The sequence below is a fragment of the Somniosus microcephalus genome, chromosome 4, assembly GCF_052327205.1.
Source record: "Somniosus microcephalus isolate GS21.2 chromosome 4, FLI_Smic_1.0, whole genome shotgun sequence".
Classification (NCBI taxonomy): Eukaryota; Metazoa; Chordata; class Chondrichthyes; order Squaliformes; family Somniosidae; genus Somniosus; species Somniosus microcephalus.
In genome coordinates, this window is record NC_140990.1 from 279,837,508 (window position 1) to 279,862,032 (window position 24,525).

General features: G+C 43.3%; 1 protein-coding gene across 1 annotated transcript in view; it reads right to left on the reverse strand.

Moving 5' to 3' along the window:
* The window catches only part of lmln (leishmanolysin-like (metallopeptidase M8 family)), a 98,638-nt gene that overhangs the window by 67,808 nt on the left and 6,305 nt on the right, over positions 1-24,525 (reverse strand). The window contains 6 exon segments of the mRNA XM_085986517.1: positions 3,525-3,630; positions 4,991-5,169; positions 9,643-9,760; positions 10,776-10,858; positions 21,451-21,481; positions 21,583-21,680. Of these exon segments, the coding sequence (XP_085842643.1) occupies positions 3,525-3,630; positions 4,991-5,169; positions 9,643-9,760; positions 10,776-10,858; positions 21,451-21,481; positions 21,583-21,680 (615 nt within the window).

Sequence of the window (24,525 nt, forward strand, 5' to 3'; positions counted from 1 at the left end):
TGAATCATTAGAAATACGAGTAGTGCTCAAGGACTGCAAAATAGCTAACGTAACACCAATCTTTAAAAAGGGACATAGAGACAATTAAGGAAACTATAGGCACTGGGATAACATCTGATGTGGGTAAAGTATTAGAGAAGGTTCTCCTGAAAGAGAGGATAATGAAACTGCCTAGTTAAGCACCTTAGGACGTTTCTTATGTTGCATAGAATTGCACAGAAACAGGCCATTTAGCCCAACAGGTTATGCTGGTGTTTATGTTCCACAAGAGCCTCCTCACACCTTACTTCATTTCACACCATCAACATATGTTAAGAGCACTATATAAATACAAGTTGTTGTTAATTAGGTATTGTACGATGAAGAAATCTGTTTGGAGTCATGGGACAAAGGACTTGCCTAATAAATTTACTAGAGTTCTTCGAGTAAATAATGGAGTTCGTTGACTATGGATTCTGTGGATGTGGTGTATTTAGATTCCAGCAAGGCTCTTGAAACCATGCCACACAAGCGATTAGTCCACAAGGCACAAAGTATAGAATACGAGGCAAGCTTCTGAGGTGGGTTTTAAATTATTGAAACCAGAGAAAACAAAAGGTGATCGTGAATTTGAGTTGCATTGACATAGCAAGGGACAAGGGATCAATCAGGGTGCCACAAGGATTGGTCCTGGGGCAATTGATTTATAATGCAAAGAATTATTTGGCACTGGAGACAGAAACAAAGTTTGCAGAAAACACCGAATGATGAGAGGGAGCATCAAACAGTAGGGTGCAACTAAACTAAGCACAAAGGGATCTGAATGTTCGGAAGGTTGGGCTGATTAGTGGCAAATGGCACTTAATGTGGACAAATGTAAGGTCCATACTAGAGAAGGGAAATAAACAATAGGAATTTAAATAAAATGGCTCTAGGCTACAGAATGCAACACAGGAAAGGGATTGGGATCTGGGCCTATTGTTGGACAGCTCACAATAGTGCAATGTGCAGCAGTAGGAAGGAAAGCTAACCAGACCTTCGGATGTATAGCCAAAGGGATAAAATACAAATTCCAGGAGATGATAATATGTATGTATAAAGCAATAGCATGGCCACACTTGGAGAACTGTGCCCTATTCTGGTCCTTGTACTACAGCAAGGATATACAGACATTCAAAGTTGCAAAAAGAGGGAACCAAACAGATACTTAGTTAAAGATCTGAACTAGGAGGAGAGCTCGAAAAGCTATAAGTAGAGCTTGAGAAGCTTAGAATTGTTTACTCTGGAGAAGAGTAAACCCAAGGGAGAGATCAGTCAAGCATTCAGGACTTAAGGAAATAGATGAGTTGAACCCCAATAATATGTTATAACAACAGAAAATGCTGGAAAAACTCAGCAAGTCAGGCAACATCCGTGGAGAGAAATTTGAGTTGACGTTTCGGGTTTGACCCTTCTTCAAAACTGGAGAGAAAAGGAACTAGATCGAAGGCAGGGCTGCGATCGGACAAAAGAATAAAAGAACCAGTCCTACTCGGGTCCCCTCCCTCACCTCTTTTTCCGATACATTGATGACTGTATCGGTGCCGTTTCCTGCTCTCGCCCCGAACTTGACAATTTCATTCACTTTGCCTCCAATTTCCACCCTTCCCTCACCTTCACATGGTCCATCTCTGACTCTTCCCTTCCCTTCCTCGACTTCTCCGTCTCCATCTCTGGGGATAGGTTATCGACCAATATTTACTACAAGCCCACTGACTCCCACAGCTACCTGGACTACACTTCCTCCCACCCCGCTTCCTGTAAGGACTCTATTCCATTCTCCCAGTTTCTCCGCCTCCGCCGTATCTGCTCCGACGATGCCACCTTCCACACCAGTGCTTCAGACATGTCTTCCTTTTTCCGCAACCGAGGATTCCCCTCTACCGTGGTTGACACTGCCCTCGACCGTGTCAGTTCTATCTCCCGCACCTCTGCCCTCACCCCTGCCCCTCCCTCCCGGAACCACGATAGGGTTCCCCTTGTCCTCACCTTTCACCCCACCAGCCTCCACATTCAACGGATCATCCTCCGGCATTTCCGCTACCTCCAAAGTGATCCCACCACCAAACGTATCTTCCCCTCCCCTCCCCTTTCAGCATTCCGCAGGGACCGCTCTCTCCGAGACACCCTAGTCCACTCCTCTATCACCCCAAACAGCCCTTCCCCTTCGCCTGGCACCTTCCCGTGCAAGCGGAGGAGATGTAACACCTGCCCCTATACCTCCCCCCTCCCCAGGGCCCCAAACACCCCTTCCAGGTGAAACAGCGATTTACTTGTACTTCTCGCAATCTAGTATACTGTATTCGCTGCTCACGATGCGGTCTCCTCTACATTGGGGAGACCAAACGCAGATTGGGTGACCGCTTTGCGGAACACCTCCGTTCAGTCCGTAAGGGTGACCCCGAGCTTCCGGTCGCCTGTCATTTCAATTCACCGCTCCATTCCCACTCGGACCTCACCGTCCTTGGCCTCTTGTACTGTTCCACGGAAGCTCAACGTAAACTCGAGGAACAGCACCTCATCTTCCGATTAGGCACTCTGCAGCCTTCCGGTCTCAATATCGAGTTCAACAATTTCAGATCATAACCTCGGCCCCTATTTCATTTTCACTTATATTTTTCCACTCCTTTCCTTTCCCCCCCCCTTTCCTTTTGTTTCTCTCTCACACCTGGCAGCTATCTTTTGCCCTGCCAGCACACTTTACACCTAATCACAGCCTATTACCATCTCGTCTAGCTTCTAATCTCTTTTACTTCTTTTGGTTCTTTTATTCTTTTGTCCGATCGCAGCCCTGCCTTCGATCTAGTTCCTTTTCTCTCCAGTTTTGAAGAAGGGTCAAACCCGAAACGTCAACTCAAATTTCTCTCCACGGATGTTGCCTGACTTGCTGAGTTTTTCCAGCATTTTCTGTTGTTATTTCGGATTTCCAACATCTGCAGTATTTTGCTATCCCAATAATATGTTCATGGTTGCCACGTGCTCTAGAACTAGGGGACACAGGCTTAGAAGAGAAAACATAGAGTTAATTTTGGTGTAACTACTTTACACAGAGGGTGGTGGCCCAGAGAAGCAGTGGAGGCAGATAATGTGGCAAATTTAAGGGATAATTAAATAGATATTTGAGATTGTTGTGGGTGACTGAATTGTTAATTTTTTGGACTGGCCAGGTGGACTACCGAGACTTTTCTTGTCCTATACTTTCCTATGTTCCTCTGGAAAAGTGCATAAAGTCAAAAGCAAAATACTGCAGAAACTGGAAATCTGAAATAAAAACAGAAAATGCTGGAAATACTCAGCAGGTCAGGCAGCATGTGGAGAGAGCGAAAGGTCACTGACCTGAAACGTTAACTCTGTTTCCCTCTCCACAGATGCTGTCTGACCTGCTGAGTATTTCCAGCATTTTCTGTTTATATTAAAGTCAAATGAAATTTGTTAATGGACAAAAACTAAAGTCCACTTCTTGGAGCTTTGGCTACTATAATTTCCCAAAGGGAATGATAACCTACCAATGCATGGACAATTTCATGTTTCACTGTTGACAACATGCCTTCAAACTCCTGTGGCTCAGTGGGGATCATACTCGGACACAGGTTTGCATATCCTGCAATAGGTCTACAATATTTTAACAGAGAAAAGGGTGCATTAAGATTACAAATGAAATGCCTGTTATTGTGCAACTTTTCTAATTTTACTTTTTTAAATGAATTGAACGGTTGAAACTTAATTTTTATATTGAACTTCGTGTTCATTTAACATCTACAGCACATTAGTAGTATTGAAATATTCCGTACACCAAGATAATTCTCAGGTTAAATAACACAAGATAATTTATAAACAGATATATAAATAGATATACAATAGGCCAGAATGGAGTACATAGTATGGTGCACTTTTGAGGAAACTCTCAAAATTCAAATAAAAGTATGCACTTGGTTGTGCTTTACTCCCAATACATCAAAATGCCAGGAGGCAAAGATTTAGACAATTATTTTTGTGAGCAAAAAGGGATTTAGAATGGAAACAGATAAAAACAACTACCATTATATTCTTTTATTTTTATCTGTTAGTTACAGAAATTAACTGTAATAATAGATTTAAATGCTTTTAATCTTCACTACTTTTCATTGCATTTCGCTTTTAGTTCCATTCTAAAATAAGTTGAGTAAATAGTTTTCTCTCTCTATTCCTCACAACACTCCAACTAATCTGTCCAAATCACATCAAACTGAACAAGCAGCTGTTAATCACCTGGTAGTTCTAGGATTTGGAGTTTAACGCCCACTCAGTTACATGAGGGCAGTTGTGGCAGTACAGGGAAGAACAGCAGCCACAACACAAAGTTTACTGGCCCTTATTTCAGTTGCTACTGCAACACTCTATCCAGTTGATGTAAATAAAGATTACTGGAGCAGCAGGTCAAAAAGTTCACTTTGGTCACCTTACTTCAACAGAAGCATAGCCTCCATACTTTCCCCCTTCAGCCGTGTTGTCTCCTACCAAATATTTTTAATTTCTTCAACATTTCTATTAAAAAAAAATTTTTACTGATAAAAATTCTTACCAATGTGCCGGAATATAGAGGAAGTGGCCTTAAAAGGCAGTGATTCCTCCTACAGTATAGAACATGGGTAACAACCACTGCCATCTAAATTTACTTCTTATAATCCTTAGCAACTGAGCCAACTCTAATGATCAATATCAAAAATGTATTATTTGACTAAAATAAACCTGCCTAACATTGCTACACATCTCAAATCAATAATTTAGCACTAAAACTTAGTACAGTATTAGGAGTTTCAATGCCCATTTTCTGAACTCTAATCATCTTTGCTCTGCACATACAATTGTTGTAGAGTATCAAGTAAGGGTTTCATACAGATTTTACAAAATGTGGCTAGCACTTTGAAATCTAATGCTGCAAAATAGATTTACAATTATTTATATACCAAGGACTATCCTTAACAGATCTCACCTGTCCAATTCTGCTTCCAGCTGACAATATGCTGCATAGGCTACAATGTCCTCTTGTCCACAGCGTTCTGTAGTTAGTGCACTCACATAGAGTAAAAAGTCAGCATCCCTGACACCTGGACCATCAGTTAACCCTGCAGACCCACAAGATTTTCCATTTTCACTACACACCCTGCATTGCTGGATAGATCATATAAATGTTAATAAATCACACTGTAGTGTTCCCGTTAGAATTTAGTTCTGTAGTGCATGTTAATTAGTGCCACACCAAGCTCCCTTCATTATATCTGTGCACCTTCCAGAAAATGTTTTTAACACAGATGTGCTGCCATTTTTTAAAACCAACTCTTGACAAACATAACATGTGACTTCATAAGGGAGAAATGCTCGGACAGGAAAAACAGTACATTATGTTCCTAGCATATGCCAGTTTGAGTGGAGGGCAAAAGCCTCTTACATGCATCGGTAAATCTGCAAAACCAGGATAGGTTAAAAAGTGTGCCGATGACACGAGAAAGCAACAAAAAAGTTTGTATGACTTCAGAACTTTCCAAAAAGTGGATTGAGGACTTTAACAGTTAGTTGGCAAACTAGAAGAGAAAGGTTACTCTAATTGTAGATAATTGTCCTGCTTTCCCAAGATACATCTTGCAACTTACAGCAACATAAATTGTCCACTTTCTCCCAAGTAAAATGAACTACAATAAGCCTGTAGATCAAGGCATGATACAAAATTTCAGAGGTGTAGAGTCTACTCGACTTAATTCAAAGTTGCTTAAATCAAATGATCTAATCATTTAATTTTTTTAAGCACCAATTCCCACTTTACTGTATTATTTATATTGTTTAATTCAAATTATTGAACGCAAAATTTTTGGTGCAAAAAATGTTATTTTAAATTATCAAGTGTACACTATGAGCTACATGATTGCATGCAGTGATGAGAGAGCCCAGCAACATAAATGCCCTGCAGGCAATTAGGATTAGTTGCTGTGCATGGAAAGAAGAAAGTGAGCACAGTGCCAGAACCTGTTACCACCACTGTGGTTTCACAACTGAAGCAACTGTGGAAGAGACTCCTACTGCAGTTGGTGATACAAAGGAGCCAATAGGTGAGGATATAAACAAGGACATGAGAACTCTAAATACAGGCATTGACAGACACACATGTAAACATGAATGGCGATATCAAAATATCCACTGAACTTAGATACAGATATAATTTCTGTTACCACTGCACAAAAGGATATGAAGTGAGGAAAAGGAGGCCAATGATGACAACAAGCATAAGTCAATCATCCACTCAAGTGAGACACTGGTAACTCATTTAACTACAATTATGCGTGGTGCTGTGATAGGGTTTTTTTTTTTAATACTAAATGTGATGTAATGTAAGCTGCTAAAACAACAGCAGGTACATATATTTAGAGTTAATACTGAGAAAACTAGAAATTATATTTCAGGATTCTATTGAGAATGGATGTGTTCCGAAGGACTGAAGAGTGACCAATGTAACACTCACTTTCAAAAAGAAAGACAGAGACAAGTAGTTATGGGTCAGGTAGTTTATATGATGAATGGAGAAAATGCAGATGTGGTTGACATGAATTTTCAGAAAGCTTTTGAAAGGGTCCACACAGAAGACTACTAAGGAAGATTAAGGGGAATGGAATTAGGGGAAGGGTAGCAAATTGGATTAAAAACTGGTTAGAAGGGAGGAAACATAGTTACAGGCAGTTTCTCAGAGTGGTTGGAAGTGGGCAGTACCGTCCCACAAGGCTGTTCTGGGACCGTTTCTGTCCATTGTGTACATCAATGATTTGGATATAGGACTTGAGGAAGTGGTTTGATTTTGATATAGGGCTAAAGGGAGTGGTGTCCAAATTTGCAGGTGATACTAAAATAGGAGGCACAGTAAATAATTCTGAGGATCCACAGGTAGCTGCAAGTGGATGTTAATAAGATGGTGAGAAAGAAGAGAGGAGAGAGGAAGAGAAGAGGAGAAAAGAGAAGAAAAGACTTGCATTTATATAGTGCCTTTCATGACCACCAGACGTCCCAGAGTGCTTTACAGCCAATGAAGTACTTTTGAAGTGCAGTCACTATTGTAATGTAGGAAACGTAGCAGCCAATTTGCGCACAACTATGTGATAATGACCAGATCATCTATTTTTGTTATGTTGATTGAGGGATAGATATTGGCCAAGACACCGGGGATAACTCCCCTGCCCTTCTTCGAAATAGTGCCATGAGATCTTTTACATCCACCTGAGAGAGCAGACGGGGCCTCGGTTTAACGTCTCATCCGAAAGACGGCACCTCCAACGGTGCAGCACTCCCTCAGTATTACACTAGAGCGTCAGCCTAGATTTTTGTACTCAAGTCCCTGGAGTGGGACTTGAACCCACAACCTTCTGACTCGGAGGCGAGTGTGCTACCCACTGAGCCAGAGCTGACACTCTAATGGGCAAAAAAATGGCAGATAGAATTCAATGTCAATAATTGTGAGGTTGTACATTTTGGTAAAAAAAAATGAAAGTAATACTTTAAATGGGGGGGGGGGGCGGGGAGGCTGGGTGATGTAGAATAGCAGAGGAATTTTAGGGTTCAGGTTCAAAAGGCAACACATCAATTGGATAAAGCCATAAAATATACTAAAACAATACTGGGTTTTACAGCAAGAGGTATAGAATATAAAAGTCAAGATGCAATGGTGACTATATAAAACCGTAATAGAATCACAGTTGGAGTATTGTGTGCAGTTTTGGGCTCCACTCTAAGGAAGGATGTTGAGGCAAGAGAGAGGGTACAGCGCAGATTCATTAGGACGGTGCCTGGCATGAGGAAATACAAATACGGAGAAAAATTGGGGCTGTTCTCATTGGAACAGAGAAGATTAAGGGGTGATTTGATAGAGGTGTTTGAAATTATGAAGGGATGGGACATAGTACCGTAGATAGAAATAGATTCCAGTGATTGAGGGGTTCAGAATGAAGGGACATAGATACAAGGTTAAATGCAATAGATTTAGGACAGAAAGCAGGAGAATTTTTTTTAAAAATACAGACGATTGTAAGGCTGTGGAATGCACTACTGGAGTTAGTTATTGAAGCAGAGACTATATCAACATTTAATAGGTTAGATAAGTGGTTGAAGGAAAGGGGAATAAAAGGATATGGGAGCATGATGGGCACGTAAAATTAGTGCAATTGCTTGTGTGGAGGACAAACACCAACATAAACTGGTTGGGCTAAATGGCTCATTGTGTTGTAATTTATATGTAATTCTATAACTGGTTCTGCCTATACGGAAGCTCTTGCCACTGCGTATTGGCGTGGAGCAGCCTTAACTTTTTGAGCTTATATGGCCTTAGCCAAAAGTTATTTGGTAGAGGCAAGTAAAGATAATAAATATAAAAAGTAAATTAAAACCTATTGTGAATATGAAGCCTCCCTACATTTCTCCTGCAATTCATTGCTCTCATCCCAATGAATCCCTTTTCTGCATGGTGTTCATACTCCAGAACTCCTCCGCTCAAAGAGCAGCATTACAGGCTTTGCACCACTCCACCTCCCCCCACCCCACCTCACTGAGGTGAAAACTGACCCTGTTCTAGGCCTTCCCCCCGCCAGAGCTGAGAAATTGTCCCTGTTCCATTCACCGCCTTTCCACAGAGCATCTGGGCTCTGAAAAACTGTCCCAATCATCCACCCGCCTCCTTCTCAACCACTCCCACCCCCACCTGTCCTCCTGGTATTCCCCCTCTCTCCCCTCCTAGTCCACCTCCCTCATCCCCCTTCCTCCTCTCTCCATCCGCCACTCTTCTCCAACCCATCTCCTTTCCTTTCCTCCCTCCCCCTTGCTCCCACCCCCACCATATCCTCTCTTTGCCCTACCCATCTCCTTTGTCTACCTCCTCAATCCTCCACTTGCTCTACCTCATCTGCTTAAGAATTATTTATCTGAATGAACTAAGATTTACTGAGCAGTCCTTTAAGTAAATAATTGGCCGTTTGTATATTGAGTGGGGAAGGGGAGTGATATTTTTACAGCAATACAGCCACCCTTCCTCCTCCAACCTCTCTCCGTTTCACTCTCAACTACTCCACTTTGTCCTGACACCATTCTGGTCTCCGTGACTGTACCAGTGCAACTGCTTCCTCTGGGCACCAGCATTACTCCAACATCTTCCAGCATTCTTCCACCAGGCCTCTTACTATGTGTTACCTTCCTCGTCTACCAGCCTCAAATACTTTTGTACCTTCACTCCCACACCTGGAGTTTTTAACCCTGCTTTAGCTACTCTCCCAGCCTCTAACCCTGTTCTACTTTGCTGCTTGCCCCCACAAAATCTCATTGTGCTATATGTTCTTGCTGCTGTACCTTAGCCCTCCCATGACAGTGCTCTCACTTCTACTTAACCTCTTCTAGCCCCCAATGTTGTCTCAGTCCTGATCCAATTATCCTGGCCTCTAACCCCATCTTGACTCTCCATATGCAACACCACAGGAGATCAACTAGTTTGAAAATAAGTTTAATAATATACTCTCAAAACTACAAATCCTTATCACTTGCTAAACAGGACATGTTTAAAAAAAAACACTAAGTATACCACTAAAGTCACTTTAATGTCCATTACTAAAGAAGCTTTACCTGTAGATGTTCTTCTGGCACTACTACTGGACCACATCTTGTGATCTCAGCACAGGCACCTTGACAATACATGTGTGGGTCACCTTTCTTTCTTAAGTACTGATTGGTTGCACATGGCCTTCCAAAAAACAAATTAACAGTTTAGTTTAGCCATGTTAATAAAAAGTATTCAAGAATTAATAAATGCTTAAATGTAAAGCAGTGGCATCTTTACATTGGCAGTAATTTGTTTCATTAATACATAGTTTTTATTAATAAGCATTTCTGCAAGGCAGATAGGCACTGAATGTAGTTCAATAGCAAAATACTGCAGATGCTGGAAATCCGAAATAACAACAGAAAACACTGGAAAAACTCAGCAGGCCAGGCAGCATCCGTGGAGAGAGAAACAGAGTTAACGTTTCAGGTCCAAGACCCTTCGTCAGAACTGGAAACAAGCAGGAAATAAAATAGACTTTAAAGCAAGTTAGGGGCTGGGAAAAGGGGGAGGGGATGAAAGAACTACTGAATGTAGTTAATGTTTTACAATAGTTGTACTGTTCAAAAAAAATTAATAAGTTGCAATTAATGGTTTAAACACATGAATCTCAAATTAGTGAATGCTAATAGTATATAAAAATAAAATATTTTGGTGTAAATTTTTTGTGTGTGCTCATGAAAGTGAGCATGTCAGTGCTGGGGAATGGAATACTATCTATTTCGGCTAGTCAATATCAGCATCAAGCACTCCCAGGTTAGGTATAGCACAGTTAAATGCACAAAAATCATCATCTACTCTGCTCCAACAATGTGCCTCAGCCCCATCTTTAGACGAGCACCCCTCCTCGACAGTTTTAATATGTTTCCATTTACCACAACAGCTAACCTGTGCTTTTCTGAGGGAATGCCAATTTAGCACTGTTGGCCCATTTGCAGTAGGAACTTGACTAGAACTGCTCAAACTCATTTCACATCGGATCTTTACAGCCATCGGCAAGAGGAGGCCTTTCATCCTATTAATGTGGGCTGGGTTTGAACACAATTTCCAGAAATGAAAGGCCACTGCACTTCCCAATCCGCTTAAAAATACTTTTTGTAAAAGTCCAAAACTTTATAGTAGTAGGTTATATAGACAACACAGATTCTCACCATACCTGCTTAGCAGAATTGGACCAAATACTTTACGAACTTGGAATGTCTTTTGTAAATACTTAATTGCTTTTGGGAACAGTTTATTCTGATATGGAAAAGAAACAAATATAGACAATATAAAATGTGGGTTAAACAGCATTAAATCTAATCATAATTACATAACTGAGGTCCAATATAAGAAAGACATATCAAATAAAGGTCCAATGGTTTATTGAGGAGACATTCTTCAGAACTTTTTTTTGCTATTTTAATTACTGGGGGTGAGGAAATACTTCCTTCTATAGTATTGTTTCTCTTCAACAGAAGGAATTAAAAACAAACTTTTTTTCCTCTTAACCTTAATACAGAAGTGAAATGCAACACACCACAATAATTACTACTGTGCAAATTTAAAGTCAATTTATTTTGTTTCCTGGCAGTATCTCAGCGATGTCTTAAATCTATTTTTTTCTGGAAAAAGGGCAAGGCTGATGTAATCCTTATTACTTGTTATTCTTCAATAAAAACATTGTTTCTTTTATTTCACATATCAATTTGGCTCAAACAACTGAAAAGTAGTCATAGATAGGAAAATAATTCAACCTGTAATATCAAGTAGTACAAAAGTATAACAGGATACCACCAGCAGAAGGTTTCCTAACTTATAAGCAGACAGGAACAAACTGGGGAACATTTAATTTAATCAGGAATCTGTTCAGGAAACACGTTTTATATATGTCAAAATGATTATCAAATTGAATCATTTAAATTAACACATTTCATTTCATTAAAGATACAGCGTAAGAAATTATGGCCCGGAATTTGCAGTCCGGATGACGGCGAACTGGCAGCGTTCACCGTCATTCCACCTTTGAAGCTGACCGCAATTTGAATTCCTGAAGTTGCGGTCTGCCATTAGCCAGCAATCAGTGTAATCTCTCAAATCAGGGAAACTAACGAAAACTTTGGCTCTTCCGCAGTAATACCGCTGTTAAATTCTCCACTAAAAGTTAGACCCAAAGGGATTAAGTGCAACTGGGGTTTTAAACAGTGCATTGACTGCTAAACAAAGATTATGGTCCTGAAAAACGAATTTAAATTTTGTGCAGTGTCAAATTTATCCATTTTAATAAAAATTAAAATTTTTAAGAAACTTAAAAAAAAATTCAAGTTTCTTCATCTTTATTTCAGGTTTGCCTTTTCCCCATGTGAGAGCCCCAATCATTGTTTTGCTCTCTAACATTTTTAAAAAGTTAGAATTTTAAGAGCTTACTTGATTCCTTCTTTGTGGTCTGTGAGAATTCTGCATTTTCACTGGCTGCTTAGACAGCTTGTTGGCGTCACAGCCGTTCGCACTAGGGGATCCCCACTAAACTCTGTTGAATTGAACTACACATCAGAAACGTGAACTTCGACAGAGATCGCGGGATCTTTGTGCAAAGCTTATTTTGGGGCCAGCGGTAGCAGCAGCAGTGCGGACCTGGGAGGAGCGGCGGCGGTGATAAAAGGCGAGCCCGAGGCGCAGGTAGGCCCCACAGCAGCAGCAGCACGGACCTGGGAGGAGCGGCGGAGGCGATAAAAGGCGAGCCCGAGGCGCAGGTAGGCCCCACAGCAGCAGTGCGGACCTGGGAGGAGCGGCAGCGGCGATAAAAGGCGAGCCCGAGGTGCAGGTAGGCCCCACAGCAGCAACAGCGGCAGTGCGGACCTGGGAGGAGCGGCGGCGGCGGCGATAATAAAAGGCAAGCCCGAGGCGCAGGTAGGTTTACCAATCTCAGAGCTCCGAGAGCTTGAGATAGAAGTAAAAAGTAATCGAAGTGTGATGTCACCAGAAAGCAGGTAAGTGATTGTTTGGTGAGAATTTCTCTCTCTCTCGTTTTTTCCAAACTTAAATTTTGTGGTTTATAGTTTCTAGGGTCTCTGTTGTGTAGCGGGGACTGCTGTTAAACAAGGGCCCTTGAGTATATCATTTAATTGTAGTGTAATTGGTGGGATTGATTTGATTTAATTTAATTTGAATTAATTAAACGGTAAGTCATGGCAGGACAGCTTGGTTCCATGGTATGCTCCTCCTGCATTATGTGGGAAATCAGGGACATTTCCTGTGTCCCTGATGACCACGTGTGCGGGAAGTGTATCCAGCTGCAGCTACTGGCAGATGGCATTGCGGCGCTGGAGCTGCGAATGGATGCATACTGGAGCATTCGCGATGCTGAGGACGTCGTGGATAGCACGTTTAGGGAGTTGGTCACACCGCAGGTAAAGGATGCACAGGCAGGAAGAGAATAGGTGGCCACCAGGCAGAGTAGTAGGCGCAGGCAGGTAGTGCAGGGGTCCCCTGCGGCCATCCCCCTTTCAAACAGATATACCGCTTTGGATATTGGTGAGGGAGATGGCTTATCAGAGGAAGGCAGCAACAGCCAACTTCCTGGCACCGTGGGTGGTTCTGCTGCACAGGACGGGAAGAAAAAGAGTGGGAGAGCTATAGTGATCGGGGATTCTATTGCAAGGGGAATAGATAGGCGTTTCTGCGGCTGTAAACGAGACTCCAGGATGGTATGTTGCCTCCCTGGTGCAAGGGTCAAGGATGTCTCGGAGCGGCTACAGAGCATTTTGGAAGGGGAGGGTGAACAGCCAGTTGTCGTGGTGCATATAGGTACCAACGATATAGGTAAAAAACAGGATGAGGTCCTAAAAGCTGAATATAGGGAGTTAGGAAGTAAATCTAACAGAAAGCAGAGAGTTGGGATAAATGGTTCATTCTCAGACTGGCAATCAGTAACTAGTGGTGTTCCGCAGGGGTCAGTGCTGGGTCCCCAACTCTACAATCTATATTAACGATTTGGAGGAGGGGACCGAGTGTAACATATCAAAGTTTGCAGATGATACCAAGATGGGAGGGAAAGTAGTGAGTGAGGAGGACATAAAAAACCTGCAAGGGGACATAGACAGGCTGAGTAAGTGGGCAGAGATTTGGCAGATGGAATACAATACTGGAAAGTGTGAGGTTGTGCACTTTGGCAGGAAAAATCGTAGAGCAAGTTATTATCTTAATGGCAAGAAACTGGAAAGTACTGAAGTACAAAGGGATCTGGGGGTCCTGGTGCACGAAACTCAAAAGGTTAGTATGCAGGTGCAGCAAGTGATTAAGAAGGCCAATGGAATGTTGGCTTTCATTGCTAGGGGGATAGAATATAAAAATAGGGAGGTATTGCTTCAGTTGTACAAGGTATTGGTGAGACCGCACCTGGAATACTGCGTACAGTTTTGGTGTCCATACTTAAGAAAGGACATACTTGCTCTCGAGTCAGTACAAAGAAGGTTCACTCGGTTAATCCCGGGGATGAGGGGATGGACATATGAGGAGAGGTTGAGTAGATTGGGACTCTACTCATTGGAGTTCAGAAGAATGAGAGGCGATCTTATTGAAACATATAAGATTGTGAAGGGGTTGGATCGGGTGGAAGCGGGGAAGATGTTCCCGATGATGGGTGAAACTAGAACTAGGGGGCATAGTCTTAGAATAAGGGGCTGCTCTTTCAAAACTGAGATGAGGAGGAACTACTTCACTCAGAGGGTGGTAGGTCCATGGAATATGCTGCCCCAAAAAGCTGTAGAAGCTACATCATTACATAAATTTAAAACAGAAATAGACAGTTTCCTAGAAGTAAAGGGAATTAAGGGTTACGGGGAGCGGGCAGGAATTTGGACATGAGTCCAGGTTCGGATCGGTCATGGCCCTGTGGGTAGCGGAGCGGGCCCAGGGGCCGTGTAGCCTGATCCTGCTCCTATTTCGTGTGTCTAATTCTGTTAGATTCAGGAGATGGTTCTGTGATAGTGGATTGGCGGTTAGGATCAGATCAGCCATGATCTTATTGAATGGCGGAGCAGGCTCGAGTGGCCGATTGGCCTACACCTGCTCCTATTTCTTATGTTCTTATAAATTAAAAAATAGGACCTCAAAAAGGTAGTAATCTCAGGATTGTTACCAGTGCCACGTGCTAGTCAGAGTAGAAATAGAAGGATATTTCAGATGAATACCTGGCTAGAGGAATGGTGCAAGGGGGAGGGATTCAAATTCCTGGGACGTTGGAACCGGTTCTGGGGGAGGTGGGACCAGTACAAAACAGACGGTTTGCACGTGGGCAGGACTGGGACCGAGGTCCTCGGGGGAGTGTTTGCTAGTGCTGTGGGGGAGCGTTTAAACTAAAATGGCAGGGGGTTGGGACCCAGTGCAGGGAGACAGAGGAAAGGGAAACAGGGATAGAAGCAAAAGACAGAAAGGAGAAAAGCAAAAGTAGCAGTCAGAGTAATCAAGGGTTTAAATCAAACATGGCCACAGTAAATAATAATTCTAAAAGGTCTAAGAGTGTTAAAAAAACAAGCCTGAAGGCTTTGTGTCTTAATGCCAGGAGCATTCGTAATAAGGTGGATGAATTAGCTGCGCAAATAGATGTAAACGGATATGATATGATTGGGATTACGGAAACATGGCTCCAGGGTGACCAGGGCTGGGAACTCAACATCCAGGGGTATTCAATATTCAGGAAAGACAGGCAAAAAACGAAAAGGAGATGGGGTAGCATTGCTGGTTAAAGAGGAGATTAACACAATTGTAAGGAAGGATATTAGCTCTGATGATGTAGACTCTGTGTGGGTAGAACTGAGAAATACCAAGGGACAGAAAACGTTAGTGGGAGTTGTATACAGACCCCCAAACAGTAATGCGGAGGTTGGGGATGGCATTAAAAGGGAAATTAGAGACGCGTGCAATAAGGGCACAGCAGTTATCATGGGCGACTTTAATCTACATATAGATTGGGCTAACCAAATTAGTATCAATACTGTGGAGGAGGAATTCCTGAAGTGTATACGGGATGGTTTTCTGGACCAATATGTCGAGGAACCAACTAGAGATCAGGCCATCTTAAACTGGGTATTATGTAATGAGAAAGGAATAATTAGCAATCTTGTTGTGCGAGGCCCCTTGGGGCAGAGCGATCATAATATGATCGAATTCTTCATTAAGATGGAGAGTGAAGTAGCTGACTCAGAGACTAGGGTCCTGAATTTAAATAAAGGAAACTACGATGGTATGAGGTGCGAGTTGGGTAGGATTGATTGGGGAATGTTACTCAAAGGGTTGACGGTGGATAGGCAATGGCAAACATTTAAAGATCGCATGGGTGAACTACAGAATTTGTTCATCCCTGTTTGGCATAAAAATAAAACAAAAAAGGTGACTCAACCATGGCTAACAAGGGAAATTAGGGATAGCATAAGATCCAAGGAGAGGACATATAAATTGGCCAGTAAAAGCAGCAAAACTGAGGATTGGGAACAGTTTAGGCTTCAACAAAGGAGGACAAAGGGATTAATTAAGAGGGGGAAAATAGAGTATGAGAGTAAGCTTGCAGGGAACATAAAAACTGACTGTAAAAGCTTCTATAGATATGTGAAGAGAAAAAGATTGGTGAAGTCAAGCGTAGGTCCCTTGCATGTCAGAATCAGGGGAATTTATAATGGGGAACAAAGAAATGGCAGACCAATTAAATACATACTTTGGTTCTGTCTTCACAAAGGAGGACACAAATAACCTCCCAGAGATGTCGGGGAACATAGGGTCTAATGAGAGGGAGGAACTGAAAGAAATCAGTATTTGTAGGGAAATGGTGTTAGGGAAATTGACGGGATTGAAGGCCGATAAATCCCCAGGGCCTGATAATCTACATCCTAGGGTACTTAAGGAAGTGGCCCTAGAAATAGTAGATGCATTGCTGGTCATCTTCCAAAATTCTATAGACTCTGGAACAGTTCCCATGGATTGGAGGGTAGCTAATGTTACCCCACTATTCAAAAAAGGTGGTAGAGAGAAAACGGGGAATTATAGACTGGTAAGCCTGACATCGGTAGTGGGGAAAATGCTAGAGTCCATTATAAAAGATGTAACAGCAGAGCACTTGGAAAACAGTGACAGGATCGGACAAAGTCAACATGGATTTACAAAAGGTAAATCATGCTTGACTAATCACAGAATCCCCACAGTGCAGATAGAGGCCATTTCGGCCCATTGAGCCTGCACCGACACATATCCCACCCGATCCCCGTAACCCCTACACCAACACATATCCCACCCTATCCCCGTATTTAATCCCCCTAACACTAAGGGTCAATTTTTTATCATAGCCAATCAACCTAACCCGCACATCTTTGGACTGTGGGAGGAAACCGGAGCACCCGGAGGAAACCCACGCAAACACGGGGAGAATGTGCAAACTCCACACAGACAGTCACCCGAGGCTGGATTCGAACCCGGGTCTCTGGCGCTGTGAGGCAACAGTACTGGAATCTTTTGAGGATGTAACTTGCAAAATAGATAAGGGAGAACCAGTGGATGTTGTGTTTTTGGACTTTCAGAAGGCTTTCGATAAGGTCCCGCATAAGAGATTAGCATGTAAAGTTAAGGCACATGGGATTGGGGGCAAGGTACTGACTTGGATAGAGAACTGATTGGCAGACAGGAAGCAAAGAGTTGGAATAAACGGGTCTTTTTCTGAGTGGCGGGCAGTGACTAGTGGGGTACCGCAGGGATCGGTCCTAGGACCCCAGCTATTCACAATATATATGTTAATGATCTAGACGAGGGAACTAGATGTAATATCTCCAAGTTTGCAGACGACACAAAGCTGGGTGGGCGTGTGTGCTGTGAGGAGGATGCCGAGAAAATCCAGTATGATTTGGACAGGTTGGCTGATTATACCGCATCTGCCATGCATCTGCCCAATGTGGATAAATGCGAGGTTATCCAATTTGGTGGCAAAAACAGGAAGGCAGATTATTATCTGAACGGCAATAGATTGGGAGAAGGGGAAGTGCAACGAGGCCTGGGTGTCCTTGTGCACCAGTCGCTGAAGGTAAGCATGCAGGTGCAGCAGGCGGTTAAGAAGGCAAATGGTATGTTGGCCTTTGTAGAGAGAGGGTTCGAGTACAGGAACAAGGATGTCTTGCTGCAGTTGTACAGGGCCTTGGTGAGACCACATCACAGAATCACAGAAACCCCACAGTGCAGATAGAGGCCATTTCGGCCCATCGAGCCTGCACCGACACATATCCCACCCGATCCCCGTAACCCCTACACCAACACATATCCCACCCTATCCCCGTAACCCCACGTATTTAATCCCCCTAACACTAAGGGTCAATTTATCATAGCCAATCAACCTAACCCGCACATCTTGAGTATTGTGTGCAGTTTTGGTCGCCTTATCTGAGGAAGGATGTTCTTGCCATGGAGGGAGTGCAGCGAAGATTCACCAGACTGATACCTGGGATGGCAGGAATGACATACGAGGAGAGACTGGGTCGATTGGGCTTACACTCACTGGAGTTTAGAAGAATAAGAGGGGATCTCATTGAAACTTATAAAATTCTAACAGGACTAGACAGACTTGATGCAGGAAGGATGTTCCCGATGGCCGGGGAGTCCAGAACCAGGGGTCACAGTCTAAGGATAAGGGGTAAGCCATTTAGGACAGAGATGAGGAGGAATTTCTTCACCCAAAGAGTGGTGAACCTGTGGAATTCTGTACCACAGAAGGCAGTTGAGGCCAATTCATTAAATATATTCAAGAAGGAGTTAGATATATTTCTTAAGGCTAAAGGGATCAAGGGATATGGGGAGAAAGCAGGGACAGGGTACTGAATTTGGACGATCAGCCATGATCTCATTGAATGGCGGAGCAGGCTCGAAAGGCCTACTCCTGCTCCTATCTTCTATGTTTCTATGAACAACTTTGCTTCGCCACTGACCCCAAATTCTGGGCCTATATGTTTTTGTATGTCTTCTCTGACCCAGTTGCATTTATTATTGCATTTACTCTTGCTCACCACATCCAAAGCTTTAGCAGAATCTCACTATTATATACAATGCACAGAACTATTTAAGCTTTCTTTAAAAAAAAAATTACCAAGCCTGAAAGTTGGTGGCAATGCTGTAAAGAGCTGAGATTTGTTTGTGCACAGATGCCTAAGTACCGTATGTAAGAAGTCACACAACACCAGGTTATAGTCCAACAGTTTTATTTGAAATCACAAGCTTTTGGAGCGCTGCTCCTTCATCAGGTGAAGTTGAGAGATGCATAAAGACACAACTTATATAGTCAGTCAGAGACACACGACAACGCAAAATCGTAGAGCAGAAACTGATAGCCAAGTTCCGCACTCATGAGGACGGACTCAACCGGGATCTTGGGTTCATGTCACGCTACATGTAACCCCATCTGACATAGGGTCATCCAGACTCGAATCGTCGTTGGCTTGTTCTCTCTACACAGATGCGGCCAGACCTGCTGTGATTTCCAGCAAAAAAAATGTTTTTTGTCTGTTTTTTGTTTTTCATACAGGCCCCAGCATCTGCAACATTTGACCCCTTGTGACCCCACCTCATTGTTCTTTGATGTAATGTTTTCCTGACTAACCTGTTTGGACACCATTCACACCTTTGATTGCTGTGATTATCTCTCTGCCGAGGTGTGATAAATGGCAGTTAGAAAGATTACCTGTAATCATCTGGCATTATTCTCTGACTATATAAGTTGTGTCTTTATGCATCTCTCAACTTCACCTGACGAAGGAGAAGCGCTCCAAAAGCTTGTGATTTCAAATAAAACTGTTGGACTATAACCTGGTGTTGTGTGACTTCTTACATTTGTCCACCCCAGTCCAACACCGGCATCGCCACACCATAAGTACCGTATGACAGAGCTTAACAATTAAACAGTGGCAAAAGCTATAAATTTGAAATCCTAACTTTATCATATACTGTACACATTTTCAGAACAACATTATGGGCTTGAAAAGAGATTTGTTTGTTATAGGATGGAACATGAGACGACTGCTTCCATCTGACGCTGTACTTCATTTCTGTATGTACATGACAAAAGAGGATTTTTAAAAATTATACAATAAATTACTTAACAGGCCAAAAATATAAACCATCTGACAGAACTACTGTTGGAAGAGTTTATTTTCATCTCAAACATAATTCCCCACAATTATTTCACAGAGGTTACAACTTGTGGTAAAGATGATTACCGCAATAATGTTACACAATTTTTTTTAAATGTTCATAAAACTAGCATTTATACTATAGTTTTTGACTTAGACAAGTGTCTCAGAACACAGTACAAGGGGAAGAGGCAGACACTGAGTGGGAAATATAAGAATTATGGGGAGGGGGAGTCGAAGGAAAGAGCAAAGGCCAGTTGAAGAGTTTGAGGTTTTTAAAAAGGTACGGAAAAAGATAATAAAGCAAAATGGATTTGGAAGCTAATTCCAAAGGGTATGGAAAGATCAGCTTGTGTTAGCAAAGTAGAGCAAGCAGTATCCCGAGGCAGAAGAGTGATTGCAAAACAACTTAGAACAGAAACTAAAATGGTAGGGAAATTTCAGTAGAATGCCAAATCTTTCCAGCTATGTGGAGTTTTTAATCCTCTAAACTTAGTTTTTCTCCACTTACCTACTCATAGAGACTACTCAGCATCACATAGCATCTTTCACTCATAAACTTCAAGGTGCCAACACTGAACTTATGCACAATTATGGCCAAAGAAAACATAAGTTTCTACTATATAGAAATATTCTCTACACTAGAACAACAATTTCTCTAATGCTGGCTTTTACAAATATTGACAATGACAACTGTTGTATCCGTGTGTTAATGGAGACACGGAATGCAGGAGTTGGTTTAACAGGTGTTTACTGAACAAAGTCTGGAGGTGAACTAAAAGATACAAGATGCTATACAGGCTTATATACCCGAGTGGTCACTACCGGTATTACAGTACACAGGGGCTCTTAAGGTACATACACTACAACAACAACTTTAACCTTGAATAATTCTCTAATGACTAGGATGATTTTTATTTTAATAGACTTGCTATTGCTTTCTGCCACATTTCTTTAGTTCTATTAATCACTGTTGACATCTCACTGTATCTAGTTGACTTGATATGCTATTCAGTGTACATACATCAAGACATATGATAGCAAAATACTGCAGATGCTGGAAATCTGAAATAACAACAGAAAATGCTGGAAAAACTCAGCAGGCCAGGCAACTTGGTAAAGGGTTTTGACCTGAAACGTTGACTCTAATTTCTCTCCACGGATGTTGCCTGGCCTGCTGAGTTTTTCCAGCATTTTCTGTTGTTACATCAAGATATACTTCATCCAACACTCAAATTTGCAATCTAATGAGCCTCGGCAATAACTTAAAAACATCTTCTTCCCATCCCAATCAGAAATATTGTCTCAAATATTGCACTCTATTATTCTGCAGATTTACTGAGGCATCAACACTTAACTACATCACACATTACTGAAAAACAGAAAATGCTGGGAACACTCAGCATCTATGGAGAGGGGAAGGTAGGGTTAACACAACCCGGTTCTGACAAGGGTGAACCTGAAATGTTAACCCTACATTTCTTTATGTTATTCAGATAAGTTCTGATCCTTCTTCACTTTCATAGCTATATCTTACACAACATTTTAGTGACTGTTAAATTTGAATAATGAAGCACTTTCAGATTTAATTTTATTTCTTAGCAACATAATGCCAATAGATTTAGGGTACAACTTACAACTGTGAAATACACTTTAATAGTTAAATATTGTAAAATGTATGGATTTTATACATACCTTCACTAAATATTTTTTATCCGGGTGTAGACTGCAATATAAAAATAAAAAAGGGGCTATCAATGTTAAAATTTAATCTCAGTGATGTTAATTTAATAATACATTACTGAGATGACAAGTTAAAATACTTACTATTCAATGCTTAAATCATATATAATTTTTATTCTTAGATGCTGATCAATACTCCTCCTGGTAATTCGATTTGGCTCTAAATAAACTTGGTATACCACCTAGAAAGAAAAAAAAATGTTGTTAAAGAAGGAATCAATGTACTTTAAAAAGGAGGTAAAGACTGTACCACTGAGAGTTGGACATATCAGTTCTGCACACTACCAGCTTCAAATAACACAAATGTTCTATTTCTGGAAAAATAATTGAGTTAATGTCTTTCAGTATCATCTATAAATGTAACAAAGTGATTTCTTTAACATATATAACAGATCCAGCTTTTGATCCTATGGATGAGTAAAAATGGTTACCTTACACATAATACATTGGTGATTTTTTTTTTACTGACACTTTCTCAATGCTAAATTACTGTGGCAAATATTGCAATCTAAAATACATAGAAAAAATAGGAAAAGGCCCACCAAGCACCAATTGCAGCACTGCTATATCTTCAATTCAGATACATTCAAAAACCCGGTTACTTTCCAAGCAGGATATGGATTTAGTGCCACATTCTGGTTCCTGCCCTCATATCAGACTCTCTGCCTCAATGCAGACTCCGGGCCCCATGTGCTGGTGTCAGACACACACTCGCTCCACCTTTTCTCAAGTCGGTCAAACACTCAGTAGTGTGTCAATCTGTCCCTTCCAGCATGCGCTGGTGATAGGTCAGATTCTTCACCTCAATGTATGCTTTGTGCCCTAGTTTTAGTCTGTCTCTCTCACTGTTAAGACTCTCTGTACATGCTTTGGGCCCAGTTTCTATGTCACTCACCAACACAAGGTGTGCATCAGATTTTCCCTATCAGTTCAGAGAGCTCAATGACTGTGCCTGTGCCTGTGCCCGGCTCCCCCCTCGCCCCGTGCCCAGGTCGGGCTCACTCTCAAGGCACGGTTTGTGTTCTGTGCCCGGTTCAAACTCTCTATCTGCGCACGCTCCAAGCTCTGTGCCCGGGGCAGACTCTCTATCTGTGCCTGGGTCACGCTCTCTCTCTGTGCTTGCTCTGAACTCTGCGCCCAGGTTAGACTCACTCTTAGTGCACGCTCTGTGCCGGGGTCAGGCTCTCCTCAGTGCACGCTCTGTGCCCAGGTCAGACCCTCTCTCAGTGCCCGCTCTGAACTCTGCGCCCGGGTCACATATTCTCTCAGTGCACACTCTGAACTCTGTGCCCAGGTCAGACTCTCTCTAAGTGCACACTCTATGCCCGGGTGAGACTCTCCCAGTGCACGCTCAGTGCCCAGGTCACACTCAGTGCCCGCTCTGAACTCTGTGCCAGGTCAGACTCTCTCTCAGTGCCTGCTCTGAGCTCTGTGCCCGGGTCACACACTCTCTCAGTGCACACTCTGAACTCTATGCCTGGGTCACACACTCTCTCAGACCCGCTCCGAGCTCTGTGCCCGGGTCACACGCTCGCTCACTGCCCGGGTCAGACTCTCTCAGTGCCCGCTGAGCTCTTTGCCCAGGTCAGACTCTCCTCGGTGCAAGCTCAGCGCCCGGGTCAGACTCTCTCTCTCAGTGCCCGCTCTGAGCACGGATCATACTCTGAGCTCTGTGCCCGGGTCAGACCCCCTCTCAGTGCCAGCTTTGAGCTCTGCCGGCGTCACACTCCCTCTCAGTGCCTGGGTCAGACTCTCCTCAGTGCAAGCTCTGTGCCCGGGTCACACTCTCTCTCAGCGCACACTGTGCCCTGGTCAGACTCGCCCAGTGCACACTCAGTGCCTGGGTCAGACTCCCTCTCAGTGCACACTCTGAACTCTGTGCCAGGGTCACACTCTCTCTCAGTGCAAGCTCGGATCTCTGTGCCAGGGTCACACTCACTCTTAGTTCACGCTCTGTGCCCGGGTCAGACTCTCTCTCAGTGCACACTCTGAACTCTGTGCCAGGGTCACACTCACTCTCAGACCCGCTCTGAGCTCTGTGCCCGGGTCAGACTCACTCTCAGTGCAAGCTCTGAGCTCTGTGCCCGGGTCTGACTGTCTCTCTCAATGCCAGCTTTGAGCTCTGTGCCAGGGTCACACTCCCTCTTCAGTACCCACATCAGACTCTCTCTCAGTGCAAGATCTGTGCCCGGGTCAGACTCTGTGCCCGCTCTGTGCTCTGTGCCCAGATCAGACTCTCTCTTAGTGCCAGCTCTGTGCCTGGGTCACACTCTCTCTCAGTGCACGCTCTGAGCTCTGTGCCCAGGTCACACTCTCTCTCTCAGTGCAGGCTCTGAGCCTGGGTCACACTCTCTCTCAGGGCACGCTCTGAGCACTGTGCACGGATCAGACTCTGAGCTCTGTGCCTGGGTCACATTCTCTCTCAGTGCCCGGGTCAGACTCTCCTCAGTGCAAGCTCTGAACCCAGGTCAGACTCACTCTCAGTGCAAGCTCTGAGCTCTGTGCCCAGGTCACATTCTCTCTCAGTGCTTGAGTCACACTCTTCCTCACTGCCCGGGTCAGACTCTCTCTCACTGCCCGCTCTGGGCTCTGTGGCCAGGTCAGACTCTCCTCGGTGCAAGCTCAGCGCCCAGGTCAGACTCTCTCAGTGCCAAGGTCACACTCTCTCTGTGCCCACTCTGAGCTCTGTGCCCAGGTATGACTCCCCCTCAGTGCCAGCTTTGAGCTCTGTGCCGGGGTCGCACACCCTCTCAATACCCGTGTCAGACTCTCCCTCAGTGCCAGATCTGAGCCCGGGTCAGACTCTCTCTCCGTGCAAGCTCTGAGCGCTGTGCCTGGGTCACACACTCTCTCAGCTCCCGGGTCACACACTCTCGCAGTGCCCGCTGAGATCTGTGCCCAAGTCACACTCTCTCTGTGCCCGTTCTGAGATCTGTGCCGGGGTCACACTCTCTCTCAGTGCACACTCTGTGCCAGGGTTAGACTCTCCTCAGTGAAAGCTCGGAGCTCTGTGCCCAGGTCAGACTC